The 26,966-nt window shown below is 52.9% G+C and overlaps 1 protein-coding gene across 1 annotated transcript in view; it reads right to left on the bottom strand.

The window, feature by feature from the left end:
- The window catches only part of NOL6 (nucleolar protein 6), a 28,621-nt gene extending 10,983 nt beyond the window's left edge, over positions 1-17,638 (bottom strand). The window contains exons 1-23 of the mRNA XM_074166278.1: positions 17,633-17,638; positions 17,310-17,528; positions 16,222-16,338; positions 15,779-15,958; positions 14,961-15,129; positions 14,063-14,197; positions 13,763-13,926; positions 13,141-13,261; positions 12,739-12,797; positions 12,474-12,575; positions 11,822-11,937; positions 11,235-11,412; positions 10,679-10,801; positions 10,370-10,518; positions 9,413-9,488; positions 7,466-7,606; positions 7,052-7,169; positions 6,699-6,853; positions 6,300-6,463; positions 5,744-5,896; positions 4,484-4,581; positions 3,196-3,320; positions 2,948-3,037 (exon numbers count right to left, since the gene is read on the bottom strand). Coding sequence (XP_074022379.1) covers positions 2,948-3,037; positions 3,196-3,320; positions 4,484-4,581; positions 5,744-5,896; positions 6,300-6,463; positions 6,699-6,853; positions 7,052-7,169; positions 7,466-7,606; positions 9,413-9,488; positions 10,370-10,518; positions 10,679-10,801; positions 11,235-11,412; positions 11,822-11,937; positions 12,474-12,575; positions 12,739-12,797; positions 13,141-13,261; positions 13,763-13,926; positions 14,063-14,197; positions 14,961-15,129; positions 15,779-15,958; positions 16,222-16,338; positions 17,310-17,528; positions 17,633-17,638 — 2,958 coding nt within the window. The remainder of the gene's footprint in view (positions 1-2,947; positions 3,038-3,195; positions 3,321-4,483; positions 4,582-5,743; positions 5,897-6,299; positions 6,464-6,698; positions 6,854-7,051; positions 7,170-7,465; positions 7,607-9,412; positions 9,489-10,369; positions 10,519-10,678; positions 10,802-11,234; positions 11,413-11,821; positions 11,938-12,473; positions 12,576-12,738; positions 12,798-13,140; positions 13,262-13,762; positions 13,927-14,062; positions 14,198-14,960; positions 15,130-15,778; positions 15,959-16,221; positions 16,339-17,309; positions 17,529-17,632) is intronic.
- Between the last annotated feature and the right edge of the window lie 9,328 nt (positions 17,639-26,966).

The raw sequence follows: 26,966 nt of genomic DNA on the forward strand, positions 1-26,966 counted from the left end.
TGCAGGAAGAAAAGACCAGTGCTACTCAATATAGGACACAGGTGAGTAAGAGAGATGAGAGAGGTTTCCCAAGTCCTTGCTTGCATTTTATTCCCTTCTCCTCAGAAAGCAGTAAACCAAAGCCAAAATTTTGTGAGACTAATGCCAGAACTTTGCCAAAATATCCACAGGAAAAACATGGCTGTAGCGGAGCCACAGAGAGCTCCAGCCCACACCAGCCACCCCATTCCCTCTGAGCTGAGATGTCCCCAATCCAGTACGGGCTCTGCTCACATCAGAAGGAAGTGACCCTCACTCCTCCACACCCCATACAATTGCTGTAACAAGGACTCAGTTGAGAGCAAGGTGGTTTCCCCATGGCCATCTCCTGGTTGATAAGCTAAATGTTCTCTGGACCACCAAAGGGCACCAGAGAGGACACACTTGATTGCCGCAGCCCAACTGTACAGCAAGCTCAGCCCATAGAAAAGGGAGATACTCCCTGCCCACATCAGACATCTAGCCAGAAGGACTACAGTGTCTACTCTCTCAGTTTCCCAGGTCAGCAGAAAAATCTAACCACTGTCCCCAGGACTTGGGGAGAGTCCCCGAAGAAAAGTTTCCATGGGGCCAATGTGGTCCTCCTCTCCAGTCCTGACCACAGTCCCCAGGAAGCCCACCCGAGTGAGACAGGTAATCATGCTAGATGTGGTAAAGTCCCAGGACGAAGAGGGGAGTCAAGAAGCTAACAAGAGCCAAAGTACACCCATGGGACATGAGGAGCTGTGTCATAACAGGATGGTCGCATCTGTCCAACAGGAGTTGCCCCAGAAAGCACCAGCATCCTCAATGAAGCAGACAGAGGCTGAGAGCAAGCCCTGTTAATGGAGGGGAGCAATCCCAGACACGTAAATATTTGGACAAGCAGGATCTGGCACAGTGAATAAAAGCTGTATTAAAATGGAAGAAACCTTAAAACTCTGTGTACATTTTGGTGGAATAAATGATGTGGAGATATGAGCAGAGGCATGGGACACTGCCTAACTTGGCACTGGCAGAAAACCCACTGTTTGGAGCTGCTTTATAAAGAGCCAGGCTGGGGAGAACACACATGAAGAACAACAGTGACCAGTACCAAGTTCCAGCTCTGGTCCACACAGACCTCCTTTCCCACCAAGCTGACCAAGTCCATGGCTTATCGTACCCTGCGGGGAGCAAAGAAAACAGACCTCACAAACCCACGTCTGCATCTGCAAGAGAGCAGGGCATGTCCCCAAGCGACTCAAATGCAGACAAAAAAAAAAACCTTGGAGCACCCTCTTAGACACATGGAAAGAGGAGGCAACTCCAACTTGCACTGGAAAGGCTTTTCCCTCCTTCCACCCACACACTTTGATTACAAACAGATTAGCCCTGGAAATAGCGTCTCCTGTTTATCCCTAAGGAATGTCACAGGCCCTGGGAGGATGCTGGAATGGATCAGAGGGACATCTTGGGGATAAGAAAGGATCCCACTGCAATGGCCAAGGGGAGCAGAGGGCAAAGGAGTACCAAGAAGACTGAGTTGGGGCATCAGGAGGATGCTATGGACAGGCAATGGCTTGTTTCAGGAGCAACCCCCAGCTCACGCTGCATCTCTTAGGTTTTGGTCTTGTGCGACTGCAGCACGCCAGGCACATCTCATAAGTGTCTCACCCTTTCACAGCCCTGTAACTCGCCTTGCTGCTGCCTCAAATAGATCTCACCCCTGTAAGATGTCCAGAACTGAAAGGAATGTCAGTAAATGCTTTTTATGTTGCCTAGGCAGGAAAAAAAAAAAAAAAAAACACAACCAAACAACACCACTCTATGAGGGCTTTTTTCCAATATGAATCTGTCATATCTAACCACTGTTTGGCTTTTTGAGACCTCTCAGCTTCAATTGCCTAAGTCATTACTTGGCAGGCCAACAAGCTCCCCTCCAAAACACACGTATCTCCCTTCAAAGGGCAAATAACTGTCTGCATCTCCCAGGTCCATTTGAGTAATGGATGTTTTAACTTAAAAGAGAAAGTGAAGAGGGTTAAATTACACACGGCCTTGCACCTCTGCTCAAACCAAAATAACATCTTCCTTAAGTGCCTATTAGCATCCTACCAAAACCTCCGCCACACTGGGCTTGGTTAGACTCAAGTAAACAAGCCAGATTTGCACAGTTACACCAACACAGAGTCTCCCAGAGGCACCATTTGCTCCAGCAATGGACGTGCGACCAGTTCGGCACAGGAACATTGCAGGTTTGCTCATGTACCAAGAACACCAGAGAATACAAAATAAATTTTTGCCTGTGAATGCTATTTCACTCCAAGTTGCTTTCCAGAGTTGAGTTTCCAAGAAGCAGGGTAGCACAGCAGGGCACCAGTCTCCCAGCTCCCATCCTCGCTGCTATTCATCTTGGGGCAACCACATGGGGCCACAGCCTGAATCCTACCAACACCTTCTCTGAACATCCTCGTTTAGAAAAGGGCAACAAAGCTGTGATGGGTCTAGAGAACAAGTCTTATGAGGAGCAGCTGAGGCAACTGGGGCTGTTCAGCCTGGAGAAAAGGAGGCTGAGAGGAGACCTTATCACTCTCTACAACTACCTGAAGGGAGGCTGTAGGAAGGTGGGGGCTGGCCTCTTCTCCCCAGTAACAGGCAATAGGACAAGAGGAAACAGTCTCAAGTTGCAGCAGGGGAGGTTTAAGATTGGCTATTAGGAAAAAGTTCTTCACTGAAAGGTATTTAGAAGATGGGTAGATGTAATGCTGAGGGACATGGTTTAGTGGCAACTTGGCAGTGCTGGGTTAACAGTTGGACTTGATGATCTTAAAGGTCTCTTCCAAGCAAAACAATTCTATGATTCTAACACATCTCAGCAATCATAACTGAAGACCAGTATGCTTTGCCAAAGCCTGAAAACCCTTGTGCTGACACCCCAGGGGGATACCTTTACATCCTGACTGTTGAGCGGGTCCATGAGCTGCTCCTCCAAGGCACGGAGAGACTCTGAGGCCAGCACGAGAAGGCGTTGCAGGATCTGGAGAGGGAAGAAATCCAGAGGGTGAAATTCGGCAGTCCTGGATGTAGCAGGGACTCCACTCACACACAGGGCCATTGCAGCCAATTCCAGCTTTGGGAACAGGGAAGTGCCCCAAGCCAGCAGCCAATGGGGAAATGACAGAGGACCCAGCTCACCTGCGCTGAGGGTCGCTCCTGGGTCCACATGGAGCTCCACTGGTCTTTGGGGGTGGCAATAAACATAACAGGGAGGCGAGAGCGAGCAGCCACAAACTTGTTCTTGATCTCTGTGCAGTCAGTGTCTGGAGAGGGCAGGCAGGTAGGTGAGATGTTCTGCCCCATCCAGAGCCCTCCAGCCTTCTTGCCCATGTATCGCAGCCCAGAAAAGGTCAGTATAACAGGCTTTTTCCTCTCCCACCCTCTGATCCCACAGTCCACGTGCAACCAGATCTCCATCACCACAGGCTTGCTCTCTCTCATGCTTCCCTCAGCATCTGCTTGTGGAAAGTTTTGGGGACAGGATGCAGGGCTAGATTGACCTTTACTCTAAACCCACCCAGGCAGGCCCAGACAAGGCGCAAGACATGGCAGGCACTGGGACTGACACAGGCTGGAAACTCACATTATAAACTAACAACAGTGTTTGTACCCAAAGAGTTTTGTACTTTTCCCCCTCCTCCCCCTCAAGCGGAGAAAAAGATAGCTCTCTGGCTAAAAATACTCCCCATTTAGTTCATTAAAAAAAGCTGGAAGGTATTAAAATATCGGTTTCCAAAAACCCAATTCTCTCTCTCAAAAGGAGTGCTGAAACGCACAGAAAAAGCTGCTCCCTCTGGCATTACCCACACCACTCCCAAGCAGCTTTACCTTTTCTTATAAATAAGCTTTAAAAGCTGGGCATAATTATCTCCCCCACCCCACCACCACCCAAAGCCAAGACAATCCCGTGGTTTCTTCTGGCTCCTGAGGAAAGACAGCACATATCCAAAAGACGATCAAAAACAGAACACAAGGAATAGGGGAGGAACGCAGGTCCACTTGGATGCTCCAACGTGCTCCTTCGGAAAACAGAGACCTTCACCAGGAAATTCTCAACATTCAGGAGGTAACAAAACCTGGAGGACTGCAGCCCCTTTCCCTTGCAGGTTTTGAAATTGGGGACTAATACATCATCCCTGTGGTCTGAGTGGTGCAGCAGTGCTCTCAAAGCAGACACAGTGCAGAAGGCTCTGAAGCTTCCTGCTCCAGAGCCCAACTGCTCTCCCAGCACAATTGAAGGTTTGGCTCCCAAGAGCCAGGGCAAAGCCTCAAGCAAAAATGCTGGCTACGAAGGAGCAGAAGGCTTCTAAAGCATGGCAGGACAGGGTAAGGGAGGGGAAAATCTCCTTGCCCCCACAGAAGCCAAGACAACCCCCACGTATCCATAACCCTCATGCCGTGACCCTCCTGCACGCTGCCTGCTCACCTGTGAGGCCGGCATTCAGGTTGACAATCAGAGGGTTGTTTTTCCAGTCAAAGGTTGCCAGCAGGTCAAGGAAGCGCAGGAACCCTACCTGAGGAGAGCTGTAGGCAAGACAAAACAGTTCAACAGGAGCATTTGCTCCCTTGGCAGCAAGAGGTGCTCAGAGATGACTTAGTGATGCCTGGCCCACAGCCAGCCCAAAAATGGATGTCAGTGGTGGGAGACGGCAGTCCAGAACAAGGATGGGGCCCTTCCCCTTCTCTGAAACCCCAGCGAAAGTCCTTCCCCTTTGTTCCTCTGTCCCCAAGCAAAAGAAACCAGTAGAAAAAGTGAAACATTGCCCCCAGTCACCTTATCTCCCACCACTGCCCCAACCTGGGTTCCCTGGGTTGGAGCAAGAGGGAGATGGAGAGAGGGCTGCTCCCATCTCTGGTGCAGCTCCGAACAGCACCAGCCAAGCTCCCACTATGCCTCTTCCCCTATGACACAACACATGTACGAAGCCAGACAGCTGGGATGATGGGACTCCTGCTAGCAGGGTATTTGAGGAGACAGGAAAGCATTCTAGGCATCTGGCTGTTACTCCTTGCTACTTTGGGGAAGGAAACCAGACCCCAAATGCAGGACAGAGTAACCGCTTGGCTCCATAAAGAGCAAAAACACTCCCTTTAACTCCATTTCACTCCCTCTGGGCCATATCCTGTCCACCTGCCAGGGGTCAGTAAGCAACTGGCGTCCTGGGGTTATCTACCAACATACTACTACAATTCAGCTTTCAGCAGCTGACCTCTTGCCTTTCCCTCTGGAGTCCTCTGCAGGAGAAAGGGAGGTTGCAGCCACCAGCACCACCATAACATCCCTCCCAGGGAACCCAGGAGCCGCAGCTCTTTCTCCTGCTTTCCTAGCCATCAAGGAGCCCCACCAGTCCTCAAGAAGGCACAAGACTACCCGCAGTTGTGCCAGCAGCACCCAAAGGCCACAAGGACTCTTGCTTCCACCCTTACCTCCTCCCTCTCTCACTCTACAGCACACTGGGCATGGAAAGTCACACTCCCACAGCACCAAGCATCTCCATCTCCTGCGGCCAGCCACTCCCAACAGGGCTTAGGACAGTGTTTTGGCAACACAAGGGTCTCACACTCACTGCTGTGCTCCCTTCTCAGCACCTCCTGCCTCAACAGCATCCCACCCCTCCTCCTCCATCCCAGGTAAAGAAAAAAGCACTACATCCCCATCAGGCCAGCCTGGGCTCCTCATCCTCACCTGGGTGGTGTGAAGGGGGCCGGGTGGAGGAACAGAAATGCCACAAGGAGGTCCACACACTCCTCAGAGATGCTGTCACTCAGGAGCTGTGCGCTGACCCAGCGCTTGGCCAGACGGCAAGTGCTGCCGAAGACAGGGTGCTGCTGCTGGAGCCTGCAAGGAGGCAGACAAGACACTGCTTAATCCACACATTCCAGGACCCAAAACAGCCTTTTGGCATTTACAAAAAGAGAAGAGAGGAGCAAAAATTTGCCAGGAACATGTGCGCAGCATCATGAGCACGAGGCACTCCATGGGTGTTAAGATTCTGGGGGAACAAAGAGGAAATGCTGCCACATGCTCCTCTCTAACCATGCTGCTCTTCGGTACTTGTCTCCCCATACATCATCATCCCTCCACTTTCCTGCAGAGCCTCTCACAATGTGGGTTCAAGGGCCACTTCCCATAGTGAGCTCCTCTCCCCACCATCACCCTCCACCATTCAAGGGCACCTCCACACTGGCTTCCAGATACGTCTCGTGTCCTGGCCCCCTAGGAACACCCTCGCCTCACCTACCCATGGAGAGAGCTGGTTAGATAGGGCAGATGCAACGTCTCCAGCTCCAGCTGCCGAGACTCCTCTGTGTCCTGGTACTTCAACATCCCTTCTGGGGTGACCACTTCCTTCAAGATCAGGGGCTCCCGGTGGTAGGCAACTTGGAGGCGAAAAACGTAGCCATCCTGAGATGGGAGCAGAAAGTGAAGTCAAGCTTGGTGGTAACATAAGCATGCTGGTGTGCTACGCTACAACTCAGGGGCACAACAGCAGCCTCCTGGCATCAGCACAGTCCCATTATGCTCTTTCCTAGGCCCACCATCCAAATCCTGGTTTTGTCCAGTGGAACCACTGCCACAGCCCCAGTCTGCCTTCTTGGTAACAAGTCAGGTCTGGAGAAGGTCCCCATCACTCCCCTACCTTGTACACGTCGGTGTAGGTGACTGCCGGTCTACAAACCAGCTGATGCTGCTGCTGGAGGAGCTCAGCCAGCTGGAGGTGGAAAGCTGCTTTGATGCGCTTGATGGCTTCTTTGTCCTGTGGCCACTGGCCACTGCCTTCCATGTGGCAGATAACTGGGGGAAAAGGGACAACAGGAGGCGAGTGAGCCCCATACAGAAATGAGGTGTTAGATGGGGGTGGCTAGGACTAGAGGTTACAGCAGGAGAGCAGAGCCTGCAGCACACCAACACAGAAGTAATGGAGTCAGCATCACTGCCTGCCTCCATTTCCCCCTACCAAATCACCTCTTGCACACATCTCTCCCCACTTACTCTTCAAAGGGGCTATGTAGGCCGGGCAGGGCTTCTCCTCCGAGGGAAGCAGCAAGTTCTTGGTCCTCACTCGGGTATGGGAGGAATAAATTGGCTTCATTGGAATGGGAGGGAAGACCTGGGAGAAAACAACCACCCAGGGACTAAGAACAGGGAGCAGAAACCCCACAGCACCATGCACCCCCTCACCACAAACCTCCCACCCCAGCAAAGCCATCCAGCATGGAGGGCTTAGGTAATTTGTGCAGAACCAGCCCGAGGGACAGAACAGCAAAGAAGAGGCACTGCATTGCCCTGAGGACTCTCAGGAGCCACAAAAGCAGAGTGACTAATTCTATCTGTTTCCCCTCAGCCAGGGCATCCCCCCACCTCCTTACAGACCCCCATGCATGGGCCATGCCCAAGGACACTCACATCTGTGTACCGGAGGGCTGGATGGACACCGTGCACAGCCGTCACCGTCAGCGGCAGCTCCTTCAGGTTCCAAAGCTTGCGGCTCAGGTCATCGTAGGAGCAGATGACGCTGACCATGGCCTCCTCGCCTGTCCCCAATGCCTGCGGACACACAGGGAGCCTCTCCGTTCACCTCTCCCATTCCTGCACAGGCGCCCACCTCACCACCCTCTTGGGCCAGCATCACAGCCAAGCTTCAAGCCAGCCCAGGGAGCAGCTTCTGGCAAGAGGACTCAGCAAAACGGGGAGGTAAGAGAGAGAGGGAAGACAAGAGCAAGACTGTCTGCAGCTCCCCAGCAGCCACAGGCATCCTAGAGTCTACATTTCAAGTGGCAAGTGAAATTATTTCCTGTGCGAGACACTAAAGCAGCACCAAAAGCTGTATTGCCAGCATTCTCGCTAGGAAGGGAGAAGCTAAGAGTGATCTGGGAGCAAAGAGATCACAGACCGGCAGGGTGAGAGGTCTGCTACTGCCTCCCCGCCAGCTACTGTGATGTTAACAGAGGCAGCAGTTAACATAAAACTGCACTGATTGTATCCTTAGCCATGTGAAGCATGACAAAAAGACAGAAAATAGAAAATATCCAGAGTATCGCAGGAGCTCTGGGGAGGGAAGGGCAGATAAGAAGCACTGAAAAGAGAATTGCTGCTGCCCTTGTTGCTTCCATCTCCCCAACGCACAGCAGAGGAGCCTGAACGAGGAGAAGACATCACTGATGCCAAACTGCTCAGCTCAGATACAGCTGAATTGAGCCACATGCATCCGACCAGCCTGGGCTTTATAGCAGAGCAGCACCACCCTCTGCCGGGTGTGCCATGAATGACAAACCCCTGTCCTGCCTTCCCTGTCTCTAGACCTGGCTGCACTGTCCATCTTGCATCATCCCCCATGTCCTTCCACAACTGCAGACTACCCGAGCTGCCTGCACACAAACAGCTGGAGGAACAGATATAGACACTCCTACACACCACCCCACACACAAGAGTGAGTTTCTCCTTTGTTCCTCAAGGACTGGGGGCAGACTCCTAAACGCCCCTCCTGCTTGGGGAAAGTGCATCGCCTCTCAACACAGAGTTTATCAGTCCTGCTTGCCTCAGGCTAGGCTTGCAGGGACATGGCACACACAGGTCAAGGCCACAACTGGTCCTGGCACAGAAGATTCTTTTGATCAAATTTGCTCCTCTTTGCTCTTAAAAGAGCAAAAGGAAATTTCCTTCTCCATCCAACAACTGGGTAAAAGCTGGTTTTACCAAAGACCAGCAAAGTGGTGACAAAGTGCTCATGGTTCATCTCTTAGGCTTTAATTTCACAAGCTGGAAAGCAGAAGTAGAGAGGGTGACATTTCCCAGTCTCCAAGATGTATCTTTTCTGTCTCAATATGACAGTTTCTTTGTTTCAGCTGCACATTCAGCTGGAGCATTAAGTAGGGCTTGGTAGGCATGATCTAGCACTTTGTACCATGACAGGAAAAATCCTTCTCCCAGGTTTTGCAGATGGACCTACAGGATGATGGCACAGAATTGTCTGGCCCATGTCGTGAAGGACTCAGGACCTGAAAGATGCAGCTGGAGGAGCACAGTGGGACAGTGGTATATCCTCAGACAATGTGGACATAGCAGGCAGAAGCAGAGAGAGGAAGCCAGTGGGATGCTTGCAGAGGAAAATAGGGTGTGGGGGCTGCCAGAGCAAAAGGACTTCAGCAGCTATGCCTTGGTTGGCACAAAAGGCTTGGCAGATCCTGCTGCCCATTGAAGCACTGCAGACAGGAATTTTCCTTACCCTCACTACCCATTCTTGGGAACCACCCAGCTGCCTCAGGGCCACAAAGCTAAAATGACCTCCCTGTAGCCCTCTCCATACAGCCCTCCCTTGAGAAACCCACAGCCCCACGGAGGGAGCAGTCATACCTCTTGTCCAGTCCTGATCACAGACTCCAGGAGGGCTCCCGTGTAGCAGATGGAGGATTCGGGAATATCTGCATGGCTATGTGGAAAAAGACAACAGAGCATTAGAGCTACAACACGCCAATCCATCCATCCTGACACTACATGCTACAACCACAGGCAAGGGTCAGTCCAAGGATGAGGAATCCCTCCATACAGGAAGGTCACAGTGAGAAGACCAATCTCTATGCGTTCCTCCCATGCCCAATTTATCCACCCAAAGCAGCCCATCAAGTTGTGCAGCTTCACAGGATTCAAGGCCACCAACGAGCAGCCTTTCCTCATAAGACCACTCTTCGAGTCAGGATAAAGAGGCCCAGCAACTCCTTCGTTCTGTGCAAGAGGGTCCCATATTTGGGAGAAGGTACAAACTATTACAGGAAGGCTTTCCGATGCTGTAGGGAGACCCAACCTTGTGAACCACTACAGGGTCTCAGAGGACTTCATGAAACATCCTGCAAGGTCCAGACAGCTTCTCTTCCAGCTCTGCCAACAATGTGTGTCCCAACATCCTACCTGCAAGTAAGGGCAGGACCATGCTGCCTCCTTGCCCTCAGCATTACCATGGTCCAGTTGGATGGGGCTTTGAGCAATGTGATCTCATGAAAGATGTACTTACAGCAGGGATTTCAGACTAGATGATCTTTAAAGGTCCCTTCCAACCCAAACTATGCTATAGTTCTATCAGCAGAAGCTGCAGCACCATGTGCTTGCTGTCCCTACCTTCTCTTGGGAAGCAGCTTGCAGCATCAGGACCACAATTGAAATGACTTCCAGATTTCACAAAACCAAGACTATCCACAACATCCCCAAAAGCACGAAGCTGACAATGGGGTTACCAGGGATGTGGAACAAGCCAGGAAAGCAGCAGTGACTCCCACACAGCTGCATGTCCCCCAGCTGCTCCTCGGTGTAACTTACAGCTTCAGGAGGTGCCTGACGATCTGCTCAGGAATGAGGCGTTTCTGGAAGATAGTGTCAGCCTCCCACACAACCGCCTCACAGATGCTGCCATCCTGGAACCGCCGCAGCTCCGATTTCTCCCCCCAGAAGGTCCGGAAGTCCAGGGCCTGCAGGGGGACATTGGCCAAGCCAGGCCAGGGACATGGGTCACCACTGTGGCTGGCCAAACTACTCCCATGACCATCAGCCAGGCCCACAGCCATCTGCAACCACAGCATAGCACCAGCACTGCTCCATCCCACTCAGCACAAGCAGGACTCCCCTCACCTCAGGGTGATCAGCTTGCGGTCCCTTCTCCAGTGTACTGGAAGCAAACTCTGGGTCAAACAGGAGCCCAAATGTCAGGGGTCCGACATCCTTGTGTTTTGGGGGCTCAGCATCAATTGGCCACTGTGGAAAAATGAGGAACATGAAGCACAAGGACAGATGAGGTTGCTGGAGCAACAGCTGTTGGAATATTGGGCTACTAGATGGACCTATTGCTACATGCAGGTGTCCAGACAAGCACGGACAGGAAAAGCCTCACAGCACCTTTATTTAAAGCCTCACACCTTTATTTAATAGGCCTCCCTGATGAAAAAAAGAGTTGTCTTCACCCTGCCCCATCACCCCCATCACTGGGCCAGGACTTCTACCCAGATCAAGCCTCCCAGCTGCATCCCACACCCCAGTGTAGGACCTCAGGTCCTGTACCCCACAACGGGGACAGGCCTATCTCCTTCCCCAGTGAGCAGATACCCTCCCCATGCCCAATAGTGCCATGAGGAACACAAGAGACCCCACGTGCTGCAAAGGATGCAGTGTCCTTGCTGAGCTGCATTACCTCAGGGATCTGGGGCAAGGAGTGAGCCACAAGCAGTGCTCTCCCAACCAGCCCACGGGTCAGCAGCGAGACAACAAAGGGAAGGGCCGCGGCCACATAGTTTCCACCCCAATCCATCAGCTCGTTCAGCAGCTGCATCTTCTTGCAGGTACCCTGCAACTTGGAGACATGCTTCAGGCTACAGAAGAAGGAGGAAAGCTGGTCACCCATCTTTCAGAAAATCCTTTATGAGAGAGAGATATGCTAGAGGATGGATAACGTGGGGAGCTGATGGTCCTGGCCCAGGATACAGGCTGTAAGAAGAAACACTGCACTCTGGCATCTCAGGATGCACCACAGTAGATGCTGGTCCTTGGGACAGTCATCATTCCCAAAGGCCAAAGCATTGCCCTCCTCCTCCTGAGAGGCTACCTAGACAGTAAAAGTAGAATGGCCAAATGCAAGAGGCACCAGTGTCTACCTCAGAGCTAGCAGGGTCGCCTCCCACCAGGCAGGTCTCAACCCATCCCAGACCACAGCCAGAAGCAGCCCACTCCTTTCTGAACAGGCTCCTCAGCACTGCGCCCTATCAGCACAGTGACACTCACTGGAAGACATGGTCAAAGGCTCTGAGCATGGGCTTTGAGGTCATGAGCAGTGCCTGAAAGCCGTCCACCATCCGATCGTCCAAAATTTCCATGGAGCGTTTAGCTTCAAACTGGACCTGAGCAAGGAGACAAGACAGAGCAAGAGCATGAATGGGAGGGGATAAGGAAAGCAAATCCCCCAGCAGTGGTCACCAATGCTCTCCTATCAACCATGGGCACCCCAGCTCCATGGTCACCAGTAGACCCTGATCCCAGACAGTCTCTGTCCTTGGCATGAAGCCGAGGACTTCAGAACAGCATCGACAGCTGTTGCTGCTGGCCAGACAGTCTCTCCTTGATATCCTTGACATCAAGGTAATTTTTTTCTGCTCCAAAACAATTATTTCTGCTAAACAGCTGCTTGGCTTCACCCAAAGGTGCCCACAAAGAGGAAAACAACTTTCCTTCATCATTCAAGCAAGACAGGTACATCCAAATCTTAAAATTCACTTCTAAGCTTCAGAGCTGGAGATGGATGTTAAAAGCTTTAAAAACAACAATGAACCCCATCCCCATGTCCAATGTCCTTCTCCAAGATGTTTAATCACCCTCTGCCTGCCTCAGCTCACTCTTAAGACAATAGCTCAGGATGTCATCAGAATCTGCTCAGTACCTGGTGGTATTTGCTGGCAGTCATATCAGCGCAGAGGTTCACCAGGCCAGAGGGATCCACAAAGACCACTTCAAACGCCTGGTGGAAGTCATCCAGGACAGGCTGGAAGAGCAAACACAGTCCTTAGTGCCACAGCGCAGCACAAATGCCAGGGTGCCACCACCGTGTTGCCATCTGACATCCCTATAATAAGCATGTCCCTGCCCAGGCAGCACTGGCAGCACAGCCAGACACAGGCATGAAACGTCCCTGGAGGGCTGCTTACCAGAGAGGCATCCACATCCTTTGCTAGGCTGATCCCTGTCACGCTCAGGTCAGTGGTGGCTGTGGGCAGACAGGAAGGAACAAGTCACACCACCATCGACATCTGCCCCACCTGTGACAGTGGTACAGCTACATGGCAATACCACTGTGGTCTCATAACATTAACGGTGCTACAATGCAATGCTGGCCTCCACGTTGTGATGCATCCCACCCACCCCTCTGCAAGCTGCTCCATCCAGACCTGCTCAGCTGCCTCATCCCCTCCTGTCCATCTCACCCACAGGGTCTCACCATCAGAGAGCGGAAAGCCACAATTCCCTGTCCCCTCACTGTGTTCAGGCTTCATGCAGAGACTCTGCTGACACCAGCCTTTCCCTGCCCAGAGAGCCCCCTGGAAACTCACCCAGGAACTGAAGGGTGCTCCTCAGCACCTGGTACCCACTCATCATCTTGACGATCTTGCGTTTCATCAGCAGGTAGGCAACCAGCATGGAGACCAAGAAGCCACTGAAGCACCCCAAGCCCTGTGAAAACAGAGGGCTGAGCCAGCAAGAGCTCAACGAGGCACGACGAGCCTCAGAGTTCACCCCACATGACTGCTTCTGGCCTCTGCTATATCCAGCCAGGCAACCCCCAAGCCTACCAGGAAGACACTGGGGCAAAGCCCTGTACAATAAGCAGAGATATGGATCCCCTTGCAGGAAGGCAATGTCTCAAAGTTATTTGGAAAACGGATTAATTAAAAAAAAAAACCCCACAAACAAAAACCAAACAAAAAACTATAAACCACTACATCATTCCAGGGATGTCAAAGAAGCACAATTGTCCAGTGCACACAGCCTCATTGCAACCCATAGAGTAAGATGGAGCTCCTTGAAATCTAACACAGCCCAAATCAGAGTCACAAGCCCACCACTCCACCCACCAGGACCAAAACACCTTTCCACCCCTAGAAAGGGAGAGGAGGCCAAAGGCAGGTTGGCCAGGCAAACAGCTCCTGCCCTGTGCCCTGGCACAGGACATACCTTGCTGAGCTGCCGCTGGTTCAGCCAAACTTTGAGAAGAGCCAGGCCATCCTTCATGCCTGGGAAGTCAGTGGCTGCGCTAGACAAGAAGTGCAGGTGGGACAGCAGCACTGTGTCACAGAGGATTGAGTTGTTGTAGTGTGGGGTCGGTGGCTCGGTGGCTCCTGTGTGGGGAGACAACAGCACATTGGACCCAACCACAAACGACAGAAAAGGCCTGCAGTGAACCCACCTCCCGGCATTGAGTGCAGTCTCTGGCTGAACTGAGCAGCCTGGTGTTCACCCAGCTTCAGGCCCTACCTTCTTTGGGGGTGCTCCGCTCCATGAACCAGGCTGTCCGGACATTGTTCTTGTTAGGATAGAAGCGACTGGGTTTGAAGAGACCCGAGGCAGGACAGGCATGGATTCGGACAGTGACCATCTTCTCGTCCTTGCCTGCAAGCACAAGGGTGTAGATATGCAGGAGGAAGAGATGTCAGAGAAGTCAGAGAACAATCTGAGAAAACTGGGAGCATCTCCAGCTTGGGGAAAGAAAAAGCTCCCTCCCAGCAGAGCTCAGCAGCAGTGGACATCATCTCAGAGCAGGGAGCAACCACATCCCAGAGCCAACAATAACCCTGAGGTCACATTGCTCATGTCCAAGTCCCATCTTCATCCCCACTGGCCACTGCAGTACCCCAGCATCCTCCTGTCCACCCTGGCCTTGCCACACCACTGCCTGTCCCAGACCTAAATCCAGTATCACCTGGGGTCTGCGGAAACAAGCAGCACCCAGCAGCCCACGCAACCCACATCATCTTAGAGACGAGCCAGGCTGCGCACAGCTGCCTGAAGAAGGCAAGAGAATGGCAGGGGGCAGGGGTGGGGAGAGCAGGGAGGAAGGACAGTGCAAGAGACAGGCATGTTTTTCTAGGGTCTGCTTTACTCCTGGAAGTATCTACAAGGTGGACCAGCCAGCAAAGGCAAGGCTGGGGAGCTCAGCCAAGCTGCAAAGGGAGGCTGGGAGGGAAAGAGACTTTGAGAACTAGGCTCTGTCACAGCAAGATGACAACTGGGAGCATCAAAGCCCCAAAATTTATCACCAGTTGTGATGACAGCCCCAGACTGAGAGGGGTCTCCAAAGGACCTGTTACATGGTATGAGTACCTAAAGCCAGTACCCGCTCACAACCTCCACCAGAGCAAGATTCAAGTGCTACCTTGAGGCCTCAGGAGCAGGATGGGCTTGAGATGGTTGCTGTTCATGTAGGCAAACTTCACACTACCAAAGAGTTTCTCCTTGGAGAAGTGCTGGGCGATGTGAGCCAGGTACAGAGCTCTCTTCCGGTGGTAGCGCTGATTCAGGTTGTCTTTGTCCTGGAAGATTTCCTGGGAAGAGATGGACAGGGGAATGCCACCTCACCTGCCTGCAGAGCCTGGTTCAGACCAAGGCACTACACCACCCACCGCTCTCCCAAGCCCCACAGGCAGCCCTGTCTCAGACATGCAGCTACAGCCCCAAGGAGCTCCAAGTTGGTCAGGAGCGCTACTTTACTGCTGGCTCACCAGGCTCTAGGATCACAGGAGACAGAGTATAGCCATGCAGCCAAACAGAGCACCACTTCATCTTAAACCCCCTTAGAACAAGTCCAGGCAGCAAGGGGAGAGAGCTCTAGAGGGGTAACAGCTAGCAAATGTCACCCTCCCTGTAACACAGTCTTGGCAGCTGGGGCAGAAACTCAATGGGGTACAAAGCTGGACAGTATCTACCTCCCTGGCAACATGGAAGAGGTTCAGCCCCAGGCAGAGAGAAGGGTGATCCTCATGAGGAATTAAAACTAAAGCAACTGCAAGCTCTGATTGAGTTCGGGGTGAGATTGCACTGCCCAGCTCCTTGTGGGAATGACCACACTGCACGTCCAGATGCTGTAAACGTCAGTCAGGAATGGAGAGAGCAGGGCAGAGGCTGCAGGGGACAGGAGGGGATGGGGTTCAGCCAGGCCTCAGGCCACCCGGGAGCAGGCACAGCCAGACTCACCTGCGGCATGGTCACTGCCACATCCACATTGATCTCCGGCTTAATGCAGGTGCCCAGCAGGTAGCTGCCCACCACCTTCAGCTCAGCCGGGGGCACGAAGCGGAACCTCCCCTTCACGCTGAACGGCACCTGCAGGAACGGGACCTTCACACCTTTGGGGAGCCAGGCCTGGTCAGTGAGCTGGGAACAGACAGGGCACACGAAACACTCTAAGCATCACCAGCAGCAGATCTGCAGAGACCAAGACCTCTCTCTCCCCACACAGCTGCAGACATCTACACCCAGGGCTTAAAGATGGAACATCTGCCTCTCCCCTCCAAGACAAAGTACTATTTTTTCAGTCCCTAAAGAAGACAGTCCATGAGGACCTCTGCTTGCACAGCAACAGCAAAGCCTGATCCATATAGGGATCTTGCTGCCTCCTCCAGCCCTCTGGAACATACTTCAGTTTCTGTGGTCTCTGGGATGGCGCTCAGCAGACTGTTAATTTCATGGAGGAAGGTATCAATCTTCTTCTTCTTCGTCTCCTTCAACGTCACCTCCTTCAGAAGTTCTTCGATCTGCAGAGGGAAAGGGGACCATCAAAGTCAGCTGCAATGCTGGAATTGCACCTGCCTTTTACGTTGCCGTCCAGTATAAACCACAAGAGCGGGGCACGTGAAGCTGGGAAACACACCTGAGCCTCTCCACAAACCCTGCCTGGAGGTGAGAGTCTGCTCAGCCCATGGGCAGAAGGATAACGCAGCTCCTGCCATCTCCTGTGAAGTGCTGGATGGCTATCAACTCCATCGCACCAGCTGCTATGTGAGGTCCAGCCACAAAAAAACTGGCATGATTCATGTAGGCATAGCTCTCAGAAAGGTTTTTTGTACGACAGTATCAGCTGCAGGAAATGAATGACCATGCAAGTTCACACCATGAACCTGGCCCTAGAGATCCTGCCACAAACACTAGTACGTAGACAAGAGATCAAAGCCACTCCTCGGAAAAATCATCAACATTACAGTCACAAGGAGCCATCTAGTCACTGGCCTGACCTCCCCCTAATACTGACAGCTTGCTTTCCCAGGACATAAGTAAAGTCTCCTGTCTCATCCAGAAGCTGGTCAAACACAGGAGGAGGGTACACCTGGTGATGTTACTTCCTCACCCCAATAAGCAATAAATCACAGCAGCAAGGGATGCAATGGCTACACTTCCACATTACTGTGGTTATGTGGTGGAGAAGTTCAATTTTAATGGTGTAAGAGGCACAGAGCCTGGCACGGGATGGTGCCATGGGAATTAGGGTGGAAATACCAGTAATGTGCTGGGTGCCTCGTAAAGCCTGTAGCCTTCTATCTCTGCCTTCTGCAGAGAAGTGGCTGCAGCCTAGATTTACCTAAATAGGGCTTAGGGGCCTGCCAGCGGCCCGGGATCTCTTTCCCAAGCAGTTCCCGGAATGCTCCGGGTCCAGGGTCCCCCTGCCCCCCCCCGCCACCTTAACCCCCAGAGGGGCAACGCGCAGCCAACGGCCCTCCCCCCGGCCGACCTGCAGACGGAGCAGGCTGGAGTGGAAGAGGTCCTCTGTCTCCTTCAGCTGGCTCAGCTCCTCGCTTGTCGGCGGCTTGTAGAGTTCGGCCCGGCTCAGCTTCGCCGGCTGCAAGGCTCCGGCCCCGCTCGGGGCAGCCCTCTTCCCGCTCCGCGCCGCGGCCCCGGCGGGGGGCTCCCGGCCCGGCGCCTCTGCCTCCTCCGCCGCCTCCGGAGAGCCCTGCGAGGAGAATACAGCACGGCTCGCTCCAGAGACCCGCCGCACAACGGGCCACGGGGGCACCAGGACCCCTCGGTCTCCCCCTGCCCCCGCCGCAGCCTCACCGCCATGGCCTCCGCCTCCTCCGCCGCCGCCACAGTCGCGCGCGTGGACCCCGTCGCCACGTGCAGGGCCACGCACCCGCCCCGGCCGCCAAGCGCCGCTCCCCATTGGCCGCGCGTTCCGGAACGAGGCTTCTATTGGTCGCTCTGCCTTCCCGCCCCGCCCACGGAGCCTAGAGCCTTTGCGGCAGGTCGTGCTGGGAGCGGCGCGTTTTGCGTCAGTTGCGAGTGCTTGACGGCAGCGGCCGTTCCGCCCCGGACAGCTATGAGGAGGGGGGGTGGGTCTCCCCCGGGCGACCGGCGCTGACTCTGGGGGCCATCGCCGGGCAGAGAGCCAGGCTCCCCCCGCTGGGGTACATCCTCCTGCCCCAGGCTCCGCATGACCCCGGCTGGGCCTCCCCAGACCTCCTCGGGCCTTCCCCTGCGTTGGCTGGGATGGAGCACAGAGCTGCCCCCCGCCGGCTGTTCTGGCAGTCTATGAGTCAGATTCACAGCCTTTAACCCCAAAACTGCAGTTCTCAGGGCAGCCGGGTGTGGGTGCCGCAAGCCGGCTCACACCCCGGGACGAACTCGGCCTGGAACCGGCATTACCCCACTGACCAGGGCCTACCTGCTGCTGTGCCTTTTGGGGACCCTGATTTAAGCAGCACTGCGTTCTTCACATAGTCTGCAAGAGAGACCTTGAAATAATTGGAGGCGGGGAGGGGAGGGGAGATGAAGTATATCAGGGTTTAATAAACATACAGGCAACAGGACCAGAGGAAATGGCCTCAAGTTGCGCCAGGGGAGGTTCAGGTTGGATATTAGGAAAAATTTTTACACTGAAAGGGTTATCAAGCATTGGAATGGGCTGCCCAGGGAAGTGGTTGAGGCACCATCCCTGGAGGCATTCAAAAGATGGGTTGACATGGTGCTGGGGGACATGGTTTAGTGATGGGGTTTTTTTGTCAGAGTTAGGTTGATGGTCGGACTAGATGATCTTGAAGGTCCCTTCCAACCTAGATGATTCTATGATACCAGACTCCAGTTTTCAGCCTGGTGTGACTTTGTACTCTAGACACAGGGAAAGCTTGGGGTCATTTGTCTGTGGGGGTTAAGTGGGTAACCAGCACATCAGCTGGGCTCAGAGCAGCTGATGCTAGCTGTATATAAATAGTAATAGTAGTAGTAGTAGTAAAATAAGCTACAGTTTGCACAATACATATGATTCTGACAAAAAGCTGAACCAGGTCTGGAAACCCACCCCTCTCTGGTTTTGAGCCTTGGGTGGCTCAGCAATAGAGAGGTGTGTGCCTTCTGGTGTGAGGATTTTTGAACAACCCTGCATTACTTGACGTTTTTGAGACAAGGTGAAGGCTGGGAAGCATTTCCTGCACCCATAAAAGAGCTTTATTTTCCAACGCAGTCAGGCTGGAGGCAGCGCAGCCAGGTAGATCCTGGGCAGGGCAAGTGTGGAGCTGCCTGTACACCGCAGAGCCGGGCTCTGGTACTTCATGATTAATTGGGGTGGACATCTTGTACGTGGCCTGCAGAGAGCACAAGGCAAAGCTACGGCAGCCTGACCTGCCTCGGCCAGCTCCCACAGGGGCTGGTCCAGGCACCGTGAGAGGGGCTGGGCCAGCAGCAGCCTATGTGTGGATTGCCAGAGCCGGGGAAATAACATTTATATGCACCTTTACATATATATGCCTTTATGGAAGCAACTCCGAACCCCAGGTCTTACTGGATTTGGGTTGTCAGGGTATTTAAAAGCCCAATCCATGTGTGTCCCTCAACGGAGGTCACAGGTTTGGGACTCAGATCTAATTTCAGTTCTGTTTCCAGCTCTTTGACTGGCTTTTGCATAACTGTAGACAGTTGATAATTCATTTCTGTGTACCCTGCCATGAAACGAGGGGTGTTGTGACTCCGGTGGGACTGTCCTTCAGAAGGACCCTGCTCTGGGATAGCAAACCAAGCCTGGAGTGTGTCATCTCCATGCCAGGTCAAAATTCTTCTCCCTGAACCCCAGCCGCCCCCAGTTCAGGTTTTTTTTCCTGCACTGTGGGAATGCTATAAGCAGGATCTCTTCAAAAGCAAATGTGTATGCATGTTAAGAGAGAGGGTAGATCATGTATCCATCCTGAAGGTAAATGTAGGAGTTCAGAGAACTCCCCAGTGAATTGGGCTGAGCTCTGTCCCCAACACAGGACCCCAAAGCCAAATCAGCCCACTGCTCATGGGCTGCGCTCGTGGGAAATACGAGCAGGTTTGGGGAAAAATAAGCACGCTGGGTATTGGAGGGGAAAAACAAACAAACAAACAAACAAGAAAAAACCAAGCTGAGTGTTCAGAGGACATTTGCAGCTGATTTTCTGTCTGCCCTGCAGGTCTTTGTTGCATTTGGCTTGCAAGGGAGGGGGGCAGGCGCTCACCCTTACCTCTGCCAGGGAAAGCAGAGCAACACCACGTCCACTGGTGCCCACGGCTGCCCAGCTTTCACCTTGCAAGAGCCCGTTTCCACACGCTGCCACTCCAGAGCATCTGCCCAGCAAATCCCAGTGCCCAGCTCCTGTTCCAGGCCAGGCATCATTTCTATTCCCAAAAAAGGCTGTTATCACCCTGTGTGTCGCCTGTCCCCAGCTGCCCAGCTTCCCAGCAGCATCATTGCCCAAGAGCCACCTCAAGCCCCATGTTCCTGGTATTAACAACTTCCACACAGGAAAACCTGCTGAAAGACGGGTCTGAGCTTTGTGTCACCAGGGGACCATGACTCCTACAGGGGGGCGTTTGGCTCCTGTTTTCCAAGGTAAGTCTCCCAAGAGCTGAGCTGACCCATTGTTATATTTGGGGACCACCTCCTGCTCACAAACGCTTCCAGTGGGGACGTGGGTGACAGCTGTAGGTATGAGACCAGGCTGCTGGTCCCTGTTACTGCTCAATGCAGCACCTGCCTGGCGGCTGCATCTCAGCCTCTCTCAATCCCAGCCACCAGCAGCAACATCCCCAACCCTCTCCAGAGCATCCCAGGAGAGGATTTTTGCTCATTGTAACCTCCAAATTGCTTCTTCCTCCATCTCAGCGGCTCAGGTTGGGTCCCATGGGCTGCCCCTCAAGGCAGGGAGATGACCCCCTTCACGCCTGTGCATGCACTGCCCTGCGCTCTCTTGTGTCCCAGGTCTTCTCCAAAATTCGCTTCCAGTTAGCATAGATGTTTAACTCCTGTCCGGTTTTGCAAGTAATTCTTGTGCACAGCCCCAGTGACTCCACTGAGTGTGAATTACAGCATGAGCTCCTAACTTGTGAGCAGGAACTTGTGAGAGGACTTTGTCCTCTGTGTTCCCAAAAGAAACAGCTCCTTGGCCAGAGGAGCTCCTGTTTCTCCCCTTTCCCTCCCACCCCCAACAGGACCAGGACACCCATGCTCCATCTCTGCTCCTCTCCCCCTTCCCAGTTCATCGTGCCACATTTTCACTGTGCCGCGCTGCTCCCCGAGATGTGATTCACTGCCCGACACCTCCGAGGGCTGTGGGCACACCTGTGGTGTCGGGCTGCCCTCTGATTTCATGTGAGGGTAATTACAGCCCTGCACAGGATTTTTAGGAGGGTTGGGAAAACCAGTTGGGTCATCCCTGGTCCCGAGGTCACGTCCCTGCGCTGCTTGAGAGCAACAGGGGAGGAGGGACTCACTCGCTTGGGGAATAAACGGCAGGTCCGGGGTAGGTCACCCATTGTGCAAACCCCTCAGCATCCCCGCTTAGCCCCTACCATCCCCAGGACGGGGTGTAATGCCTGGTCAGGGTGGCAGAAAGGCTCAGGGTATGGCCCCCAGGGGGGCTGAATAATGGCCTGCCACCCCCCAGCACCCTCATCGCCCAGCTTCCCAGGAAAAGCACTCACCCCATAGCCTCTAGGATGGGGCATGTGCACACAGATACACACACACACAGAAATACGTGTACATATGTGCACATACACAAACACTTATACAACTGCACACGCATCCACACAGATGAACACATATGTATATATACACACACCCCTACTCACAAACATGCCTCTAGACACACATACACACACAGGCATGCACACGCGTGCGCACATAAACCCATGCACGTGTTTAGATACGCACATACACATGTACACATACACATATCTCTTCCAACCTAAACCATTCTGTGATACACACGCACATGCACACACACATATGCACACACACCTCTTACACACCCCTACACATGCATATGTACGCACACACACATATGCACACTCAGATACACACATGCACACACACGCATACCTACAGACAAACACCTACAGACACAGGCACCCCCACACACACTGACACATGCAGAGCCACAGCAAGAAGCTGCCAGGGGGGCCTGAGGACCTGGGGGTGCGAGGGAGCGTTATGGGGACTGGGGGGGACCGGGGCAGGTTTGCTCCTGGATATGCCACCTCGGGGTAGCTGGGAAGCCTGGCCGGTCCTGCAGCAGGGCCAGTGACGCCTTTCCCAGAACAGGTTATTTAATAAAGTATTTCAGCACCTAGTGAGTCATTAATTATGCCCCATCCTACAATGCTAATACTAATACTAAAAAAGCATTTTATAGCATTCCACACCTTCTGCCCCTCACAAGCATCACACACCTCCCACCATACCACCTTGCCCCAAGAGCCACAGTGTGGTCCCAGCTGCCCACCCACTGCCAGGCTCCCTCTTCCGGCCAAGCTTCATTCCCACCGCCTGGAAACCCCTGAGGAATCGGAGGAATCCTTCCCCTGACTCCATCCCCAGGAATCTGGGGGTTCCCAGTCCAGGTGAAGCCATTCCCAGGCAGTTTCTCACTGCGGGTGAGCATCCCCAAGCTCTATGTGCTATCATCTTCTCGGCATGGCATCCCAGAGCTCCTGCTTTCCTGAGAGGCGCAGATAGACAGCAAGCCAGCATTAATGCACCCCTGCCGAAATCCCACATCAACACCAGCTATGAAGACAGCACCATCAAAATTCAACAGTGACATCTTACAAATGGCAAAACTCCCCAAAATAACATACATACTTCCTTTGAAACATCTACAATGCCATGACACAGCCCGTGACTACTGTCACATAAGTGGCCAAGCCAGCCAAAAATACTTTATCCTGTGTCCTACACAGTCAGCCCCGGGCCTCAGATTGTCCATGAACACCAACCCCAGGGCAGAAACCACAACCCATCCCCTCACTCCACACAAATGGAAATCACATGTGGGCACACAGCCTGCCACCCCACACCGGGATGAGCCAGGGTGACAGTCGGTACCCAAAGTACCTCCCATGAGATGACAGCCCCGATGGGACCAACAGGCTGGGGCTGAGTATTTTCCCCTCTCCTGTTTCCATCTGTTCCTTGCTTGGTTCACCCCTGCTGGTGGAACAGGGCTGTCCTTTCCCATGGAACACAAGAGGGTCCAGGGGCAGTGTTGAACCACTGGTGGGGATCGATGGTGTCCCAAAAAGGGGGAGTTGCAGAAGAAAAAGGTGGTTGCTGCTCCCCACCATCCCTTTATACTTGGCAAAATGAAAAGCTTGGTGGTGCTTTGCAGCCATAGTTCCTGTGCAGTTTTTTTCTGAGGGGACCCAAATCCCTCCAGCCTGTTGCAACTGTTTGCAAACAGGGTGCTAGATCCCAGCCCAGCAACCTCCTTTCCACAGGCTTGGACATTTGGACCTGCTGAGGTGGAGTGCGGGGAGGCACAGAGCTGCTCGGTCCTGCCTTTCCTGGAAGCCTCTCTCAAAAAACCTGAGCATCTCCAGACCTCACCCCACCACGGTGCTGATGCCCTCAACCACTCGGCTCGCACCGCTGTTGCACAAGTGCACACCCACACGCACACCCACGTGCACACACATCCCCGGGAAAGCCACTGGCATCGCACACAGCCAGCGGGAATGGGCTGTGGTCGGATGGGGCTGCCAAGCAGGTTTAGCCATCATGCTGACCCCAGCTCCCTCTGCACTGTCTCATCCCACCCCGGGGCCTTCCTGCAAATGCTGCTGCTGCGGAAATGCTCTGGTCCCGTGGCAGCTGTGGGGAGCTAAACCTGGAGCTAAAACATCAGCATGTCCCCGGGCTCAGCATCACCTGTGGATGTCTCACTCTTCCTTGTGGACAAAGCTACCTCCTGCCTGGGGCTATCCCCACCAGACTTTTGCATCCATTTCTAACACCCCCTTGGTCACCCCACAGCCACAGCTTGGTTTTTTCCAAGCCCCCCAAAACCTCATCTTAGCGGTAGTGCCTGGAGCAAGGCAGAAAGCCACAGTCCGGCCATGCGGGGATGTGGCACTTCTCATTGTCCCACCTATCCCTCCCAGCAGCTTTACCCAGATTTCATGGGGTTTCTTGTTTCTCCTGGGGAGAGGGTGTTCTGTCCCACCCCAGCAGAATTTGCATTTCATTGTAGGATTAAATAGTTCCTCCCTTTGGTTTCTAAAGTGCTTCCAATTCTCAAGTATTAACACATGATAGAGTCATTTGTAACTCCCAGACAAAAATAATCCAGTACACAAGAAAGCACTCCTGTAATGTTTGACTCTCCATCCCAAGTATGGCCATATCACAGAAACTAATGAGCAATCTTCACAATGGCCAAGGAGTGGGGGAACTCATCAGGGCAAAGAAATAGGGTAAAGTAGATATTTGTAGCCATTGAAGCTTTAAACAAAACCCCAAGGGTTTCACCCTGGGATTCAGGCAGGCACCCAGCATGTTCCTGGAAGCCACCAAAAGAAAAAAGGTCCCAGGAAAGCAGAAGCCCACCTTCTGGCTCAGACACCACCAGCTCCTCACCTGTGGGATGGTGTCAGAGGGATGCCAAGGTCCTTCCTGGTGCTTGGGGAACACCCAGGCAGCAAAGCACCATGTAGATTAAACTGAGCCTCAACCATCACTTGTTGCTTGGATGGATGATGATTTGTTAATTCTGACCTGGTTGATTAAGTCTCAACTGTCTGCATGGGGATGGAGCAGCCACTTTGCATCCCCCACCAGTGGCAGCAGTGGTTCTGTGCCTTCACGAGGGTAAAGCTGAAGTTCATGGGATGGTATGACAGCCAGAGCCTTCCTCAGTGGGTCATATGCTGGGCGGGCTATATACTTGTCCTTAGGAAAAAAAAAAAAAAAAAAAGCCTAAAAGGTCAAAAATTCAGAGAGTACTAAACAAATCTATACATATAGGTCAGGGGCAGAGAGGGAGAGACTGCTTTTGACTGTCCATAGTCAGTGGCTCTGGCAGCTTTATCTCAAATCTGTGATGACCTGAATTACATGAAGAAAACTAATGGGAAGTTGATACACTTCATAATGTGGTGCCAGTGTTTTGCCTCCTTTTAAATCACCAATTTGCTTTGAGCGAAGATTGGTTTGTGCCCTTGTTTTTATTTTCTGGTTGCTTCTGTTTGCTTTCTGCGACAGGCTAGAGAGCAAACGTATCTGATTTCCCGGCTGTTGCTGTGGGCTTTACACATAGCAACAAGGAGAAAAAAAAAAACTTGTCCTTTTTTCTCTCATAGTAAGAAACAACCTGCAGCCTCAAAAATCACTTCAGAGACACTGAGGGAGGGGAAAAGCTCTGCCCCCTTTCCTCTTGCAGTCATGCCATGTTTTATCACCAATGGTTGGTTTGCCTCATCTGTCCCGCCAAAGCAGCCCTTGGTAATCTCCCTGCTGTAGAATAATGCTCTGTTTTGCCACCAGAAAATAAAAATTAAATCTCCAGGGCAGTTTCTGAGGCTTGAGGGAGTGGAGAGAGCCAGGAACATGCAAATGCAGCTTTTATTTATTCATGGGTTAAACCTCCAAGTGCCAAAGTCCCTGGCTGCATGAGTGCCCTCCCTCCCTTTCAGCAAAACCCAACCCGCGTGGTGCTGGGAAAACGTCAGCAGAGGTGATGATGATGATGGTGGTGATGATGACTTAATTGAAATCTTCAAGCTCACTTACTTGGCTCAGATTTAACAACTCTAGCCCTTTTTTTATTTGGCCCAGCCCCACCATTCCAATCACTCTTTGAGACATGCATGGTCCACCATCATTCCCCCAATGGGGAAGCTGAGGCAGGGCAGGGGCAGGGTTTGCCAAGGTGCAGGAAAGCTGAGTCAGAGCTGACATGGGCTTGGGGGAAACTCCCTTACAGTTCATTTTGCTTTTGCCTCTCACAGAAACAGACATTATGCAACTGTGTTGTCTGTCTCTTTGCCAGATCCCTCCTCGTTCATGGTTTTTAACCCATGGGGGCAGGTTCACCCCCAGATGTGGGTGTTTAAGAGTTTAAGTGTTCCATGTTCTGTGGAATTTGGCAGCTCAGCTGGGAGGAGGAGAAAGACCAAAGCCTTCCTCCACTGGGAGAAAGATAGCAGGGTGTGCTGAACCGCATTACTACCCACCCGAGATTCCACACGAGAGGGTGCTACCAGAAACCAGCTTCAAAGCTCCGCCACTCCAGGAACATCTTGCGAAAGTATTACCCTGTGGGTGCTGAGGCTGCTCTCCTGGGCCTCCTTCTCTGCAGGGATGAGTCCCAAGCATGTGGCCTCACCACACAGGGTGCTTTGGGGCTGGAAGGACAGAGAGGAGTACTCTGGCTTTGGGCTGGGATGAACCCCTATTTCCTGGCCCCTACAGCCCATGCAAGCCTGCTCTGTGAGCCGGAGCTGTCATTTGCTCAGATCAGAGATGGCTTCCCCATCAGAGAAGATCTCTTTGAGGTCTATGTGAGGGTCCTTCCACCAAAACAAAAACTGGGCAAATATGCTTTTCTGCCCTTTAGTCTGGTGTGAGGTCAAAGAGTAGGAATCACCTGTCCTTGCTTAGACACCCAGGGTGTCTAAGGCTTAGACATGCCTTGAGGTGAGTCAGGGGAACACGAGGTGAGGCCAGCTGGCTCCAGAAAGTGCTGAAGGCTGCACAGGGAGCTGAGGCCTTTGTGCTGTCTAATGTCCATGTGGTTCCAAAAATCCCAAATGCCCAGACCAAGAGGTGACAGGCACACTTGAAACCCCCAGCTGGATGCTTTCGCTTGGATACCCCATCCTGCCCTGCTGTGGGTTACCAAGTCACGAGAAGGCAGCTTCCTTGCCCCCAGGTGATTAGACTCTGTCCTGAAACAGGCTGGTTACTGCACCAAATTTTTATGCTGGAGAGGAATGACTCTGCTGTCATTTGGGGTTTCCTTTGCCTTCCCTGTGCCTGGTATAGGAGGAAACACAAAGAGACAGATAGATCCTCCAGGCACAGGTCTTGCAGTCTGGGCAAAGACAGCAGCAGCGCCCAGGGGAGAAAATATGGGCACAGGAGAATTTGAAGTCACCTGGG

The sequence above is a fragment of the Numenius arquata genome, chromosome Z, assembly GCF_964106895.1.
Source record: "Numenius arquata chromosome Z, bNumArq3.hap1.1, whole genome shotgun sequence".
Taxonomy (NCBI): Eukaryota; Metazoa; Chordata; class Aves; order Charadriiformes; family Scolopacidae; genus Numenius; species Numenius arquata.